This window comes from Folsomia candida, unplaced genomic scaffold (assembly GCF_002217175.1).
Source record: "Folsomia candida strain VU population unplaced genomic scaffold, ASM221717v1 Fcan01_Sc004, whole genome shotgun sequence".
NCBI lineage: Eukaryota > Metazoa > Arthropoda > Collembola > Entomobryomorpha > Isotomidae > Folsomia > Folsomia candida.
In genome coordinates, this window is record NW_019091196.1 from 11,895,921 (window position 1) to 11,913,736 (window position 17,816).

Below are 17,816 nucleotides of genomic sequence, written 5' to 3' on the forward strand. Positions count from 1 at the left end.
TTAGTCGCAAAAAGTATTTTTGTTCTGAAAAAACTCTAATCGCTTTATTACGTAATTTCGTTGAAATTACAAAAAACGAGGCATAATGAGTACATGTCTACTCAACCGAAACATGCGTCACAACGAGGTAGTTTTATAATATAATATAGTGTAATATAATATAATATAATAATAATCATAACGTTAATATTGTTGATTAATGGAATAGAGAAGGAGACGATGATCTCTAAAGTCACATCACTCGGTGGTTGTTTTGCTCAAAAATATCAACAATTTTGGAGGTCAGACGACGACGATGAAGAGAATGTGCACCATCTGGAACTTGAGAATTTGTAAAGAAGATGGATTATTATGACGACCATAAGATGAAGAACCTATCACATGAGCGGATGCGATATATTTTCGATTTGTGCCCGCAGTGCAATAATAACACATCATCATCTCATTCATTCTATGGAGAACGGTAAACGCAAAACGACAACTTCAAATGTACGGATTCCGCAAAATTGAGGAGGTGGGAGAGAGGGGTTGCAAAAGTGAGTAATTGGTTACTGGTTGTCGAAAAATTTGACTTGTTGTTGAAAGTTGAAAGGGTTCTCTCAAATAATTTGATTACGTTTCCTGGCTTTTTGGATTTCAATTCGATTTGACAACGGGGGGATTATAAGGTCAATAAGTTTGTCTACTTCGGGGGAGCAGCAGCCATAACCAGGGGGTACGAGTCTTTTGCATTTATTTTGGTATTCATTGGAGAGTCAGTATATACAATAGCATTCTCCAGTGAAGTAGCTGTTAAAAATGCATTCCAATCCGATTCTAAAGTGACGGCTAGTTGTTCTGAAAGTTGTAAATTAATAAATTAATTCTACGTTTCTACGTCGTAATTACTTGATTAAAACGAAAAGACCCTAAATACATACCTCTAACGAAAGCTGTTGGTATGTTGGGTCGATATCTGTGCATAACAAGAATTAAGTTAATACATCAAATTATTCAAACCAGTGTCAATGATTTATGTCATCAGTAGGTGACATAAAACATTTAGACATAATAGGCTGAAAGATAAAATTATTAGTATTCGACCCATATATTGATCAAGATTTAATGAGATGCATGCTAAATTAAATTCCGAAGCACCAATAATAAATCTTACGATTTCAGTAGACATTTCAGGGCACATTTTCTTTCTCGATTGACGAACCAGTCAATAAGATAACCAGCCATTTTTGGCGACTCAGAATGCAATTTAAAAAACTTTGGATAATTTTTGATGGCCCACGCTGACCTTACTGACAATGCATGTTGGATTGATACATCTTTCTTTTCCTCATCGGTCAATTTAGACATCACTGTTCCGATATCTGAGTCAGGACAAAAATAGAATTAAATCAGTTTCCAATTTATATAAAAAAAGGTGGAAATAATTTTCAATTACCTAATGTATTTGCAGTAAATATGTAATACAAAATTCTATACGCAGTGAACTCTACTTTAAAGGTTGAAGGAATTTTCTGGTAAAGCTGAACAAGTTGTGACTGACATTGATTAAACTCTTCATGGTCACCTGAAAGAGTAAGAATAAAGATAAACTCGCTAACTTAAAAAAAACCCTTACCAAAATTAACAATCAAATTCCTCACCTTTCTCTAAGGCTATCCGAGCATGGGTTTCATAAACATTGACTGTAAATTCATTGCGAATACGTTGAACGGTGAGATCTTGACGAATAGATTTTAATTGGTCGCAAGCATAGAAATAATCAGAGTTTTCTTTCCATTTTCTTTTCACCATTTCCAAGCTCTTTTTCAGCACATGAGTTGGACGAATTGTGGAAGCATCAGGAGCCTAAACAGATTATGCAATATTAGAAATATGTTTCTAACTAAGAGGGTAAATTATTTTTTGTTCAGATATTATACTTACAGAGGTTAATCGTAGATATCGTTTCTCCAGATCTGTACTGAAATACATAAGAAAATAGCAAGGTCAATCACCTGTGTTTCACAAATTTCTTTCCATGAAAGTAAACCTAAACATTGATCTCTCTCTGTCTGTCTTATGTTATCCTATATTAATATAAACTTATCCAATTCTAATATAAAATTTCATTCTATTTAAAGAGTTTTGTTTGCTTTAGTTTATCATCATATATGCGTTGATAAATGAATAAATAGTTATGAGAGGTAATGACTCATATCTGTACAATTTGGATGGAGTGATTAATTTTGTAATTTTACCATGTTCCAATGACAGCTGCTGCATTGGCCCAAGACGAAGAATTATCATATGAAGATGGGTTGGCGTCAACTGCCCATGGAACTGCTGTAACAGATCTGGGAACATCAAATCCTCCGAGTCTGCTCCTCATGGAAGGTTTTCCTTTCTTTACTTGTTTCCCCGAACTAGAAGTGGGACCTGTAAATTAATCATGAATTATTATTAGATACAGATACGGTATCTATCACGATTTTTTATGTTAATCATATTATGATTGATAAGGTAGTGCTTACTGTCTTTTGCAAAGCGAGCGGCTCGGGCATTTAACAACTTCGAAGAAGACCCACTTTCAATATCCATCTGCATAATCCCTCCTTGGCTGTACATGTGAACAGGTTTTCCACTGCGAAATAATTACATTGTTTGGTTAGACTTTGAAAAAATTGACAAAATTACCCCTCGACATTAAGTGGTAACTATCTAACAGTATATTCTAATAAGAATGATGCACGCACCTGTTATCTTTCTTGCCTTTTTGTTGTTTCTTTTTGTTATTTTTGTTGTTTCTAACGTTGTTTTTACTACCTTTCTTTGAACCAAAATATTCAGGAGATTCGGAAGACCTGTTAAAATGTAATATACATTATGGATTCGGATTAATCAATGCAAAATATTAAACATTGTTATAAATCAACCTGCGCCTGCGTTTTTTATCTCGTCTGCTGGAAGATCTTGAAGAATTGGAAGAATTTGATCCGGAGCGGGATCGTGACCTGGAAGACGATGATGACCTAGACCTAAAATTTCTATTTCCACGTCCACGACCTCTCCCAGTATCTTTTCCTCGTTTCCCACCTCCTCTTCCCCCTCGGCCACGACGGCCTCGCTCACTACTGCTCATCGGTAGCTCGTCCAGACGGATGATTGGATTACCAGAAACTTGAGTAACTTTACCTTTGATTGGCCCAGAAAGCGGAGCAAATGGCAATGATTTTTCATTAATCCTGCAAAAATAACAACAACCCAATGTACACAAACATGTGAGCCGAAGTAACATAAAATAGCACATAAATACTGGTACTTAACTTTAATTAACTTACTCTGGAAGTGGTTCCTTGGACCAATCTTTTGACTGAAGTATGCCTTCAGAGGCTGCCCGGATTACTTTACCCTTCAAAATGATGTCAACCCTGTCTTTATCCATGTCGTTGGCACAAAGTGCGTAGCAGCTATACACAAAATCCCTGGAAGCAAAATATAAGTTTTGAATACTGGCTCCACAAAACCGTTAAACTTTATGGAGCATCATAGAAATATCGACAACTTACTGAAGGCTTTTAGGCCAATCGCTTGGATCCTTAAATAATAAAATAGATACAGTTAAATAAATATGCACTTCTGATTGATTATAATAGTAAAATACATAGTGTAGTGGAGTTCAAGTTCACTAACCATAGCATTGTTGATCTGCTGCTGTGTGAGAGTATGCATCGGATTGGAATTCTTTTGTTTTGAATCTGCAGGAGTGGGGAGAAGGGCGGACCGTTTGTCAATAGCAGAATATCCATTCCAACTCTGCTGTTGACTCATGGCCTCACCCTGTCTAATATTTCCTCCTCCTAACGGCATGAAGTTAGGATTCCCAAAGTCTTCGTCGTACCCATTACTTTTACTATTTACATTGTTACTATTACTATTATTAAATCCTCCCATTTGGCTACGATTGTTATTGCTCATTGCGTTGAACTTATTACTACTATTCTTCCCTCCCCCACGTTTAGGCTGAAGTTGAAATCGAATTGGTTTAGGACCTGCACCTCCAGGAATTTGAGAAGGCAATTGCTGTTGTACTTGATCTTGAACCTGTGGCCCAATTTTTTGCTGTCGAGATTGTATCCACTGTTGATAAGCCGAAGGTTGTCCACCACCACCGTATGGCGAATAATTTGATGATAAAGTACCTGAATCTTTTGGTGGGGGAGGAGGAGGTTGGTTCGGGTATGTCGAATCTGGTGGCTGTGGAAGGTTCATTTGAGGAATAGCTGACGGAGGTTGAGAGGCAGGATTAGAAAAATTCATTCCTTGCATTCCCTGTTTGAAATATGAATAATACCAAATTGTTAGGAAACATTACACATTACACATTAATTAAAAGCTTCATCGGCCAAGAAAAATTTGATGTTATACTTACAAAATCGCCGTAACCGTACATCTGGGGATAGCCAGCATAACCTGGAGGAGGTAGATGACTGCAAAAATTAAACATTATTGTGTACTCTGACTCACAAAATTACAAAAAACTGCTTATTCAATTAACGTATAACGTACGTGCTTCTTCCTAAATTAAATTAATTCAACTTACGAAGGAAATCCAGGAAAAGCGGAAAATTGCTGCCACGGATTTTGAGAGGCTGGTTTTGCAGCGCTATTTGTTGAGAGTGCTAACTGTTTTGCGACTTCTGCCGCCTTATTAATGGCGTCTTGGTCGTCCGACATGGTGAGATGGTGAAAATACTAAATCTTTACTTTCCCTACCTTCGCATTGGTTTTATTTCGTTGCTTCAACAAAACCAAGTTCGGACGCGTTCCAGACTCACTTTTCCTCAATAAACGTTGTCTACGCTACTTCTTTTGCCTTACAAATCCTGTCAGATCCTGTCTAACTTGAACACCTAAAACCCTTCTGCGTGTATAGAGATAACCCTTTAAAACAATGAAAAGCTAAATTATTTATGCTAAAAGGACTTTACAAATGACGAATTAATAATTTTTTAAACCAACTTTTTAACCTATTTATTAGCGATTCCGAAAAAAATATTAATAATTTCCCTATATTCTAATTTGAAGACAATAATTGAGAATAGGGCACACTTATTTTGTTAATTTGACATTAAATCTTGACCCGAGAAATCTTTTCCTTCATTTGTCCTCGTTCCAAAAATTGTGATTTGTGAATGGCTGAGTAAACAGGCGTTGTCTTTTATATTTTACGTATCACTTTTTACTCAAGACTCAAAGATTAGTTATTACTTTCAAAGTAATTTCATTTACGCAAATTTAACACTTGTCATTAATTTAATTCGCAATTAATTAATACGTGAGAAGAACGTATATAACAGACAAGTTCATTCTTGTCTTTCTACTCTTTCTTGAATGTGATTTCGTGTGTAGCTGTTACTCGATTCGAGTGTGGCAAGTGTGGCTCATGTGATCTATAACTTTCACTATACTATACTTTGTGAGTGGTTGCTTTTATTTGTATGGGCTAAAAACATGCTAAAATCTCACCATTTCTCCACATGCAGTCTAAAACTCGGGTGAAAGCATGCTATCAAACTTTCTTCGCTGTCTTTCGTATTATACGACCCAAATTCGTTTCATTTGTAAGCATTCTTCCTCTTCTGATGATGAATATGAAAATATGTATAAAGCTTTCCTTATCCAACCCTTTAAAACGACTTTAACTCAGAAATGATGGAGAAAGTTGAAACCTGAAAAAAAAGATTTTCTAACTCTAAAATCATTTTATGGCGTCGAGGCATGATAAATTATACAAATCAGAAACATGACCTCGTCTTGGAATTTTAACCTGGTCAATCAATACAAATACTGAATATAGGCCAGTCAGCATAACATTCTCGACATTTATTTTGTGGGGGTGGCTTATCATATGCAATTTTAAAACGTTTTAAAAATATTTGTTTTATAACGTTTGGTTGCACTTTTGCCAGTGGAGATGGAGCGGTGATGTTGAGCGTGTGGAATTTCTTCTCGTACATTGTGCTTGTGTGTTGAGAGCCCAGCCTGCTTCCTACCAAAACCAACCAACATAACAATTCAACAACTTCTTTCCACATCTCATCATCATCATCTCTCTCTCCAATTTCTCTTTGTGAGCCACCAGCCAACAAATTCTGAATTCCTCCAAGACAAGAACGAAACTACAACAAATCCCTCAAGGGCTCAAGCACTTCTTCCAGCAGCAGCAGCAGCGAACCAGGCTTCAAAAGGGGTTGGAGCAAGTGATCTTCAAAATTTCCAAATTACAAACTAGAGGTGAGTGGTAATATTGTGGGAGCAGAATTTTTCGGAATTTAAATTTTCTTGCGAATGTGTTTATACTCCGTCGTGGTTTTGACTTGACTGAGAACAGGGGGAAGCTAAGCGTAAAGAAATTTAAAGGGACTTTTTTAGTCTTCTATAGATTTCTGATTCTGACTAATTTCTGACAAAAGCAGAGTTTTTGTAACGGTGAGGAGAACTTGCAGAAATTAAAATTTAGTAGTGTACAGAAAAATATGGGAGATTGATGCATTTGTTCGTGTTAATAATATTACACGAAAAAATGCACAATTATTTAACATTTTCCTTAAAACTAACTAAACTATTAGTAAAATAATGCATAAAGGTCATTTGTAAATGAACGTTGCGATTGCGAATGATAGAACGATGGTGGATGAATTTTTATTATGATAGAGGAAAAATATTAATGAATCCTGCGTTGCTGGTTTCAGATTAAAATTGAAGCTGCACTGACTGATTAGCTGGACAAGGACAATTAAAGTTACATCACATCCGTGGTTCGGAATCAGTTTATCAAATTCGTCCTTCATCCTGCTGGGATCACAATTAATTCTCAGAAAATGACTTTTACTCGTTGCATCATGTTTTTACCTAACTATTCATTCAGCACTTCATAAAAATAAAATCCGTGCTATTTTCCCCGTCCCGTACGTCTTACAGTGAAATTAAAGTTTATTAAAGTGTGCAACATCAAAATGTGGTTATAAGTGACTGATATCGGTTGTTAATCAAATCAGTGTGAAGTGAGTGGAAGATTGAGGGCGGTGGGGAACGTGGGTGGTTCGGCGTTGAAGAATTTCTGATTAAGATTTAAAGACCATCAAACCAATACGCCAGCTCAACCCTCTAAACAGCTTATCTTCCTTCAGTAATCTTGTGATATATCTTTACGGTTCTCGGGTATGTTCTTTGTTACTAATGCTCATTTAAAGTAAATAATGATCAGAATTATTTTTGTAATGAAGTGACGCTGGAAATTCATAGCAGAGTGGCATATAGCATTAAATGGCGTGACAAATACGTAGGTCGTATACTAATTACGTAACTATAAGATTTATTAACGAATCGTACAAAAATTGAAAATTACTTTTATAATGACTTGCTATTCATTCAGTTTAATTAAGCAATCAGTACTAATAATGCAACCTTGACTGAGCAGTCAGTAGCAGTGTTTTTGTGGATGTTTTTATTTAGTCTCATTATCAATTGTTAACAACACCATCTGCAGTATACACTGCATTTTTCTATTGATTGCTTTATTTACCAACTCAAAACGCAAGAAAACATGAAGCAAAATTTTAAAGCAAAGCAGGTACAATAAAGAAAGACGTAGCAGACGCAGAACTTGTGTGAAATAATTGCGGAATCGAGTTAAGCAACCATAATGTCAAATGGTGTAATGCACGAGTATTTATATATTTATGTCGAGTTTTGTTAATACCAGAATTTGCAAGCAACTCGACTAATGTATAGCAGCAGTATATGCCTATGAGTAGTAGTTAACTGGCTTGTATTTATTTGCATACTTCTCCTCAGTGCACGATATGAATTGCGTACCAAGAAGTTGAATAAGTAAATATGTAAATATGGTAAATTCATACAGCACAAAACTTGCAGCGCATATTAGATTAATTTTCTCTCTTCACAACTACTAAACAAGTCGATCTGACTCGACTGACTTTAGTTTATGTATTATTACGACGAGCTCCATTTTATAAATGCAATAAGACGACATTAACGCAGATCGATCTCTGTTTAATGTTTGTGTTTTCGCCATTTAACTATTTAACGTAAATCTTGATAGTAATATAATTTAGTGTGATGATAAACTGTTAAAATACTTGATATGCCGTTACCCACTGCAGCAGAATTGAAAAAAAAACGCTCATTTACTTACCGTAGCTAATATGCAATTTTTATTACGCTTTTCCTTTGACTTTGCTAATGCTCGTCATTGAAATGCATTTCATGGGATGCACACAGAACACAGAACGCAACAGGTTAATTTATATTTATGGCTGAGCTCTGAAGCAGCCAATTATTTATGCAGTCAGGTATTAAACCTGTAAAAATTTAAACCACAACAGGACGACGGGCCAAAACGTAGAATAATAAGAATTAACAATTGTGTTTCATATCTAAGGCTCAAAAAAAGAGGAGTCAGAGTGCGTGAAGAACGAAGGATAAATAAACGAATAACTTTGCACGCTATTTAGATAGACGAATCCTGCTTTGTCGTGACTCATAATAAGTCGCAAATATAGCCAATTTCCGATTGTAAACTGGGCGAAAACAAACAAATCATTGGTTTCGAGCTGCTTAAATATTTTTTGAAACATGTCAAGAAATATTAACATATATTAATTTACTTTTTATTCAATCTTCTTATTCTCAAGTAAATCAATTTGTAATATCGTTGTTTGTTAGAACTGGAAAGATGTACAATTTTTTTTCTAAATTTCACTCTCACGCCGAAGCATAATTGCGAAAGAAAGAAATGTGCGTATTTCACGATCATTCGTTTCGCTCATCCAAACAAATACGGCTCGTGTTTCATGTTTCATTACACCAATGCAAAGCGAGCCAACAAGTTGGTTTACAAAATACAGTTAATTGTTCAATCTTCTCCTTGGAGTTAAAAATGCATTTAAACTACTATGACTATTTACGCTAAGGATCGTCCTAAGATAGGATCTCATCATCGTCTTCATTGTGTACATACTCTGTCACTCTCTCACAGAAGTCTGTCTCAAGTCAAGTACCAACAGTTCTTTGGTTTGGAAAGATTTCACTCTTCGTGTGGGTTGTTGGTTGGTTGGATATATGTGAATAACAACATCACCGTTGTCTGTAAATAAAAGGAGATGGTACAAAGATGTATATGTATGTAACACGGTTATATACTTAGAACCTAAAAAAGACGACGACGACGACGACAGTTGAACCGAAACTCATAAGACCATATCCACGCAAACCACCACGCAATGGTTCAACACCTAAACGAAATCTCTTTTAAAATGCATGTAAATATTCAACGTATAAGAACGTGGAGGTGGTGTCTGTCCTTCTTAGGGCAGAGTATTATTATTGGCTTTCGTTATCATGAAATAAATCCGGTATCCAATTTGTTGTGCGAATGATCGGAGTGTATTCTAAATGTCATATCATAGATAACTGCCAGCTAGACATAACACATGGCTTAATTAGAACTCGTCATTTAATTTTGGCAAATGTTTGTGCGTTATTTAAGCCAGTCTGAATTTCAAAATAAATTATACATCACGTTTTTACGTGTCTCATCGTAGTCAAAACTTCCTATTTTATCATTGCCTGGCTTACGATGGTCTTTAGCAACAATAGGAAATGTCCCATGGGAAATTTGTCTGGGTCAAAATTTATGACTCAATTCAACTGAAGAAAGAAAGAGACTCGGGAGACAAATAATATGCTGAACTCCAACAGCGTGACATTTACTCTTATTTTTTTATCTCAAATTAATTACAAAGATTCTTTTACGACGGTGATTTGCAAGTTCTGCTTGCATATTTACTTGCTCTGGTGTTCTTTTTGCTGTACTTGAATAATGCATTGCAAATATCAAAGCACATTTTGCGAGGTAACATTGTTATTGCATAGGGGACGAGGTTAAAAGTCAACCTTTTAGTGAACTTTATCAAGTCAAATACAGGCAGACATAGTAAAGGAGGTATAGGTAAAACGGGTCATAACATATAATAATGCAACACTTGACCATTTCCTCCTGGCAAATGCTGACAGATTAGATTATAGATTTCCTCTAATAGATAGTCCATAAGAGAATGAGACGAGTACAACAAGAACACAACTATGTTGTACAAGCACCAAATATGTATCGTTAAACTTATAAAACTTTTTTTGACCATTATAATCCGTCCCGACTTCAAGTCGACTTGTAGCCATGTAAGGTTTGCTCAACTTTAACAAGTTCGAAGGTTGTTTCATGTCGCAGACGAGTTGGATGATTGTTGGATTGGATTGTTGGATGATAATGGACACTCTGCGATGTGAATCTTTTTTCCTCACTACTTTGAAGTACTTTGGCCTTTCTGAACACGAGTTAAAACGGATTCATATAAATATATATTGACTCGAGAAAATCTGTTTATTTACATTGGAATTTTGGAGGAAGTCCTTATTCGCCGTTGAATTCATTACTTACGATACGAATGAGGAATTATTACTTTGCATTGTGTTAGGTTGACCTTGTTGTGCACTATGCAAAGCGTACATAAATGACAATGTGATATATGAATGATGCGATATGATTTTCATGTGGCGTGGCATATATGTATTCTGATATATTTCCATAAATGATTTGTCCAGCCAAATTATTGTTAGGTCCTTATTAGCCGAAAATCTATTTTGTCCTTTGTGTCTCGGATTACTTAACTTTCTAATTAATTGTTTATTGTTAGTTCCAACTACTTGTTTTATATTTACATTTATGTTTATTTGGAATTCGAATAAAACATCTCGCAAAAAAGTTTGTTGACTAAAAGCCCTTCCCAGTGTGTATAGTTACAATAAGAAACATGCCAATTTAACTGTCTCATTTGCACGTACATGTATATATTTCTACTATCTATGATTTGTTAGGTAAGGTGCGTAGAGTAAACAATTATTAATTATTAGAACTACTAGTGATCTGTAGAGTTTACTTAGCAGTAAATGAGCAAGAATTTTTTCCAAGAACTTTTCATAAAATCAGTCTAAATGCTAAATAAGCAGTTACTCATGTTATTTAGTACAATTTAGATTCATTTTGAATCCTTCATTACAAATATGCGCGTCTAAAGTTTATATATATTTTTATTCCACAGGAAGAATCTTGTTCGGATAAAGCAGACTGCGACAATGGAGTTGAGAGTTCGGAACAAGTATCGACTGGGGAGGAAGATTGGGAGCGGATCCTTTGGGGACATTTACCTGGGTAAGCCCATTGTTGCTGATTGATTATTAATATTTCGTCATATATATTTACTCACTCAATATCCTTTAAACTTTTATAGGAACAAATATCACGACGGGAGAGGAGGTGGCTATTAAATTGGAATGCATCAAAACTAAGCATCCCCAACTGCATATTGAATCCCGATTTTACAAACTAATGCAGGGAGGAGGTATGTGACCTTTTTTTGAGTATTGTATTGATTTTGTTGATTTATCATCGACTTGATGTTCCAATGTTTGTGCCTATTAGTTGGAATACCGTTGATAAAGTGGTGCGGTACCGAGGGCGATTACAATGTGATGGTAATGGAGCTATTGGGTAAGTATATTCGTACAATATATTATTTATTCAAACTAGAACTGGCATTAAAATTCAGATTTCTATCTATTTCTTTCAGGACCTTCCTTAGAAGATCTTTTTACCTTTTGTAATAGAAGATTTTCACTTAAAACCGTTCTTCTCTTAGCCGACCAATTGGTAATGTGTTTGATTAATTTGTCATCCATCACATCGATATTTAAATGTGTGTGACTGATTTTTTTCCGTTGTTTTAACAGATAAGTCGGATAGAGTCAATTCATATGCGAAGTTTCATACACAGGTAAGCATATAAATAACTAATAAAATGTACTTTTTAGTCTATAATAAAATAATCCAATGTTTCAGGGACGTCAAGCCAGATAATTTTTTAATGGGATTGGGGAAGAAAGGAAACCTAGGTAAGTGTTGTTATCATAACATTAGTGCAAACAACCGCAATGAAAGTTATCGACTTTGGATACTCATTTTTAAAACTTCATGCTTGTAGTGTATATTATCGACTTTGGACTTGCCAAAAAATATAGGGACCATCGAACCCATCAGCATATTCCGTACAGGTATGTCTTTAGTATATATTCTCAATGTTTCTGAAAGGTCAAGATATAATGCATTCCTATTCCACGCAGGGAAAACAAAAATTTAACTGGAACGGCGAGATACGCTTCAATTAACACTCATCTTGGGAAAGGTAATTAAAGAAATTATTTTAATCTGCCTGTATATGATTATGATGTTGATGATTAAATGTTTTATCTTGACCCATCACAGAACAAAGCAGACGAGATGACCTAGAGTCCTTGGGCTACGTGCTGATGTATTTTAATCGTGGATCTCTTCCCTGGGTGAGTCCTTGATTTATTTTGTCTTTCAATCATGCGGGGTCAATTTAGTCCATAAATACTAATCTTTGAAACTCAAGTTATCTAAATGATCCTCTACAAAGTTGTAACAAGGTTTGGTTAATATTAAGCTTTTTATCCCAATAACAGCAAGGATTAAAAGCAGCCACAAAGCGACAAAAATATGAAAGAATCAGTGAAAAGAAAATGTCCACCCCTGTTGAAGAGCTTTGTAAAGGTAAGTTACTTTAAAGGCTATCATTAATTAAAAAACGACTTCATTTCATTAATTATTTAAAGTTCATATTTTTTGAACCCGGGATTCTGTCCTTCGGGCAGCAGATAATGGGGAAGGGGGAAGAAAGTCCGATTCTGTGTAGCAAATCTTCTTGCTTTCTGGAAATCTGCTTCAGAAATCTTCCTCGTGAAGCCTACTTTCCTTCGTAGTCCATGATTAAGAATTTCAATGCCCACGGTGTACTGATCTGGCTTTACTCGTGTTTTCATTTGCCCCACTATCTGCAATAATACAGAATACAAAACGGTTTAATTTGGTTAGTACAAATGGATTTGACTTTCTCCTAACCTTCCAGAAGTGCTGCCAATAGAAAGCGTTCTCCCTATTTTCTACTGTAGTACCCCCTTCGAATGCAAAGTCCTAGAAAAATGCATAACATTAGTTTTGACTGTTTTTAAAATATGAGATTTTTATGTATTTACCTTTCGATAACAGACAGCTCCCTCATTCATTAACTCTACAAGACGTGATTGGGCATCAGTTCGATCATTCTGTTTGAGATGTATGCAGGTTTTGTTGAAAGACGTCCCAAAATAGAAGTAGAACCGGAACGGTATCTCATCAGTCCTTCCCAACGGTTTATCCATTTTGAGTAAAAAACCTTCAAATTCGTATGTAGCCATTGGACCCTTGTCTACTTTCCCTTCAGGAAAATATGCCACATACACTGTGCCGTGGTATGGGATAAACTGTTCCTCCTCAACGTTCTCCATTGCTGTAGGATTGAAACTCTATATAGGAGTCCGACTCCTTGTCATTTTGGGAGGATTCTGGCTCTATTTCTAGTAGAGGTGCTTTCTCCGCTTTTTTCAATGAGGCATGTGATGTGACGCTGATTGTTGCACGCCGATCATGTTCACGATGTCGTTGACGTGTATATACCTTTTGTTTCCTAAAAACATCCATCATCATGCACAAATTAGGCGACAGTTGAGTAGAAAATGAACTAACATATAGTATTTATTAGTTAAACTTACTGCTCATCAGATCTGCTATGTTGTGTGGTGATGTGGTTTTGAAAATTTCTTCTATCATCCCCCATGTATGAACAATCCTTGCACACGTATATCCATCCCCTCTCAATTTCATCTCGTTCTTCTTCTGATTTGTTGAATTTCTCTGCTAACCCTTCTTCTTTCAGAGCTGCAGAATTTGATTGATGGAATTTGGAAATATGGGTTTTGAAATAGGCCTTATTATTAGTGCAATAGTCACCACTCTTTTTCCCACAACCACTGTTTCCACCACCGTTACAAACAAATACCCAACTCCTTTCAGTTTCACTACGATGTTCTTCCTTCTTATTGAATTTCTCAACCAGACTTGTCCTCCTGGCCCTATCCATTTTCTAAGCTTAGTTAATTTTATTGGAAATCTAAAATTGGAAATCTAAAAGGAAGCAATAATATTTACACTAACGAGATTATTATGGTATCTCGGGCTAAAACCTGTGAATGCAGTTGTCAGAATGAGGTGCTAATGAAAAGGAAAGAGAAAAAAGATATGAGCCAAAGGTCATTGCCCGGGTTCATGCAAAATTAATAGTAATGTGTTTTATTTTTTAGGCTATCCAACAGAGTTTACAACATATTTAAATTACTGTCGAGCATTACGCTTTGAGGAAAAACCAGATTATGGCTACCTCAGGTAAAATTAAATTACATTACTTTTTTGAGACAAATAATTATTAACACGCTTTTAATTCGTTGGATCCGCAGACAACTTTTCCGTAATTTATTCCATCGACAAGGTTTCACATATGATTACGTATTTGATTGGAACATGCTCAAATTCGTAAGCCTCTAAATTAATTAATAAAATTACCAAGCGTACTGAATTGTACTTTGAATTAAAAATTATGTACATTTTGTTAATTTATAGGGAGGATCTCGAGGAGAAGGTGAAGATCAACGGGAACGAAGGCATAGTGCTCGTGGCGGGGCGCCTGGTGCTGGAGCTGCTGCTGGTCCCTCCTTGCAATTTTTGTTAAACCAACCCATGGTGACACTTGACCAAAGTGGCCAAGGTGGTCCAATCACAGTTCCCAACCCTTCTCAAAGAGCCAATGCCCCCGAGAGAATGAACGCTCTCAAACAACACCGTTCTGGGGACCATACCATCACTCCTTCCGGTAGTGGAAGTAATCTCGTCGTTGCATCCTCATCAATGCAACCTCCGTCCAACTCGCAACAAACAAACGCTGCAACTAATAATTCCACAGGTAATTAATAAAATAGATCCACAATTTTCCCACATCTCGCCTAAATTTATATGCATTGTTTTATTTCAATCTGTTAAGCATCACCAAGAGGAAGTCGACAAGGCGGTGGTGGTGGTGGCGGCGGCGGGGGCGAAATGGATCAAGCTAATCAACAAGGACGTCGTGGAAGTTTGGTAGTTGCATAATATTATACTTTACAATAATAATCAGACCAAAATATTACTAATTAGCAGTTGAGAACCTTAAGACTAAATATATCTCTTTTCATGTTTCAGCGCCTTCAAAGTCGTCAGGTTTTGGGACAAAATGGGGGACCTCAAGTAAACGGCATCAATAACCCTGCAACAATGGACTTGAGTCGACCACCTCCAGTCGCTAGTGCTCGATCGTCTGGACTTGTATAAATCTTTTCTAATTATATTAAATATATAACGACTCCCTCGCACTTTCTTAAACTGAGTGAAACCTAGAAATTAATTAATATGTGCAGCCGTAAAATATATACCGACCTGCTACTACAAATTACTTTATGTACGTATTGTGTAAAGCGCAGTACCTATAACATTGTTATTATCCACTAGTAAGTGACAGTAGACTTCCTGATAGGTTTCATGTAGGTCCAGGTATATATAGTTCGTACTCGTATCATCATTTGTTTAAGTATTTAGAATATTATTATGATATATTCCGATAGTCAAATATCGTTAAAATTAATGGGTAATACTAGTACTAGGAGGAGGGTAAATAATTTTTTGAAATCTCTATTATGACCGACGGTGAAATCCATCTCACATTTTTGCAATTTAAAAATACCAAAACTACCCCGTGTCAAGTAATTCATCAAACTACATTTTGTAATAAGTAAGTTGGGTATTTCTGCCAAATGCCAAAAATGTTCAAATTTTTCTGAATACCTTCCAAGCGGGCATTAATATTAATTAATATTATTGGGCGTTTTGTCGGGTGTGGTAGGAAGGACTGAGGAAAGCAAGTTGAGTTATGACGAGATAATGGTATCAAACATTCGTTTTCGTTATTAGAAGAATAAGACGAAACTTGGAAATAGTCCGGAATCAGATGTACCTACTGTTTCTGGTATATGGTGATAAAGACTTTGTTTGTGAGGCCAAACTTGCTTGAAACACACTGCACTGATAATGAATCACATAGGAAAAGGTTAACTGATATGAAGCACTGCTTAATGTGACAAGGATGATGAGTTTAAATCAGATTGATTGCATTCAAATATGTACTACCACTCGGTTTCGTTTATCAGATTCTTGGTTGAATTAGATTTTTTAAGGTAATCTGATTGAATGTTGATGAAAGTTAACTGTAACTAAAGAGTTTGACCACTCCACAACAGTTTGCGCAGAAATGTAATAAGTAATGTTTTAGTCGTGTGTGTACTGAATCACACTTGTAACTGACTGAGCCAGCTTTCCTTGAATACTAAATAAAATTGGACAACGATTAGTGTCGCGTTGCGTTTTTTCTGTGGTATAAAGTAATCATCATCTTAACTTGTACGTTTAGTTACTTGGAGTCGATTGTCAATTTCTAAATTGTGATTTTGCGGAGAAATTTCTTGCCTATTATCATTCATGGCTTAAAAAACTCAATTGTCCAATGCCTATTACTCTGTAAACCAAATAGTTGACTTAATTTGTCGATGTCATGCAAATCTTGACCTAAAGGAGATTTCGACCAATACAAACAAATTATCAGGAATTATTTCTCCCATTATTAAGTAGATTTAATAAATCCTATTGTGGTACTGGCTCCTTAAACGTCTAACTCTCTTCCCCACATATGAAAATGTTATTATCCACTCATCCAATTATTGTAAATCATCGCATTTTTGTTGACTATCTCCCATTCAATCACTAGGATAATTTAATAATAAGTTAAATTGTATTAGTCAGTTGCATTTTTATCTTTGTGTTAGTTTTCTATGTAATGATTTTGTCGAGTTGTGTTAATATTCAAGTTATTCTAGTAAGATTTAGGTTAATTGATTAATCGTCTGCAGTGCCAGACTTATTATTATGACGTAATCAACAATATTTAGTGGACGGATAATATGTGGACAATGAACAAAGGTTGTGTGAATAACTTGAATAATAAGAAAGTGTAATTATTTCAACACCCTGGTGTTATCATCATCTTATATGCTGTGGGCCTTACTTGATTCGATTTAGCTTCTTTAATGATCGACTGGATTTGTCTAATTATTTTACTTTCGTGTCCTATATCAAAGTATTTGATGATGATGACAACACACGTCACATTACATGTTCAAAATTTCAAATTATCCATGCTCTTGGTTTACTTTGATGATTTCTCTTTAGAACGACTTGAATGTTTCGCATAAAGGAAATAAACTATGAAGATAACTGACTGACTTGTGATTGTCCTTAATTACTTTTTTTTGCGTAAAACATAGAAATGCATGTAATTCCTGTCACCCTGTTTTTAGGTTTCTGGCGAATATTCCATATTGATTCGAAGGTCACTATTAATAGCAGCACTATAGCCGTTATTGCTGCCAATATTTTTTGTTAATTTTTCAATACTTTTTTTACGCTTTTCAAAATTGGATCATGCTTCATGTGAGACTTTTTGGTGTTAACCGTAAGAAGGTTTTACCCCTGTTAACCCCCAGGAAAATCCTGGTATCTGTCTGTGAACCCTGGTACTGCATGCATTTACATGTAAATACATGCATGCGAAACTGAAAGTATGACATTTTGGCCCCGTCCACACAGTCATCAGAGCAAAAATGGGGGCGCGTCGGTAAGTCCACTGTGATGTGATGGCCAGAATGGGGTTAGCAAATTTCTCTCC

At 35.7% G+C, this 17,816-nt stretch overlaps 2 protein-coding genes across 2 annotated transcripts; one reads left to right on the forward strand and one right to left on the reverse strand.

The window, feature by feature from the left end:
- Positions 1-14: 14 nt before the first annotated feature.
- LOC110848705 (leukocyte receptor cluster member 8 homolog) lies at positions 15-5,402 on the reverse strand. Its single transcript, XM_022095982.2, has 15 exons — positions 4,580-5,402; positions 4,409-4,466; positions 3,670-4,308; positions 3,546-3,574; positions 3,318-3,461; positions 2,913-3,221; positions 2,733-2,840; positions 2,511-2,620; positions 2,238-2,415; positions 1,924-1,960; positions 1,641-1,845; positions 1,436-1,564; positions 1,154-1,361; positions 921-955; positions 15-837 (listed from the first exon to the last, which is right to left on the reverse strand). The coding sequence occupies exons 1-15, from the start codon at positions 4,711-4,713 to the stop codon at positions 683-685; spliced, it is 2,478 nt and encodes an 825-aa protein (XP_021951674.1). The 5' UTR covers positions 4,714-5,402; the 3' UTR covers positions 15-682.
- A 626-nt stretch (positions 5,403-6,028) lies between these two features.
- Positions 6,029-17,373, forward strand: LOC110848706 (casein kinase I). Its single transcript, XM_022095983.2, has 17 exons — positions 6,029-6,273; positions 6,732-7,200; positions 11,160-11,269; positions 11,349-11,459; positions 11,540-11,608; positions 11,688-11,767; positions 11,848-11,891; positions 11,957-12,009; positions 12,099-12,168; positions 12,238-12,299; positions 12,380-12,453; positions 12,601-12,688; positions 14,314-14,395; positions 14,467-14,542; positions 14,630-14,969; positions 15,048-15,142; positions 15,245-17,373. Exons 3-17 carry the CDS (start codon positions 11,194-11,196, stop codon positions 15,371-15,373), a joined length of 1,449 nt encoding a protein of 482 aa, XP_021951675.1. The 5' UTR covers positions 6,029-6,273; positions 6,732-7,200; positions 11,160-11,193; the 3' UTR covers positions 15,374-17,373.
- The last annotated feature ends 443 nt before the right edge of the window (positions 17,374-17,816 follow it).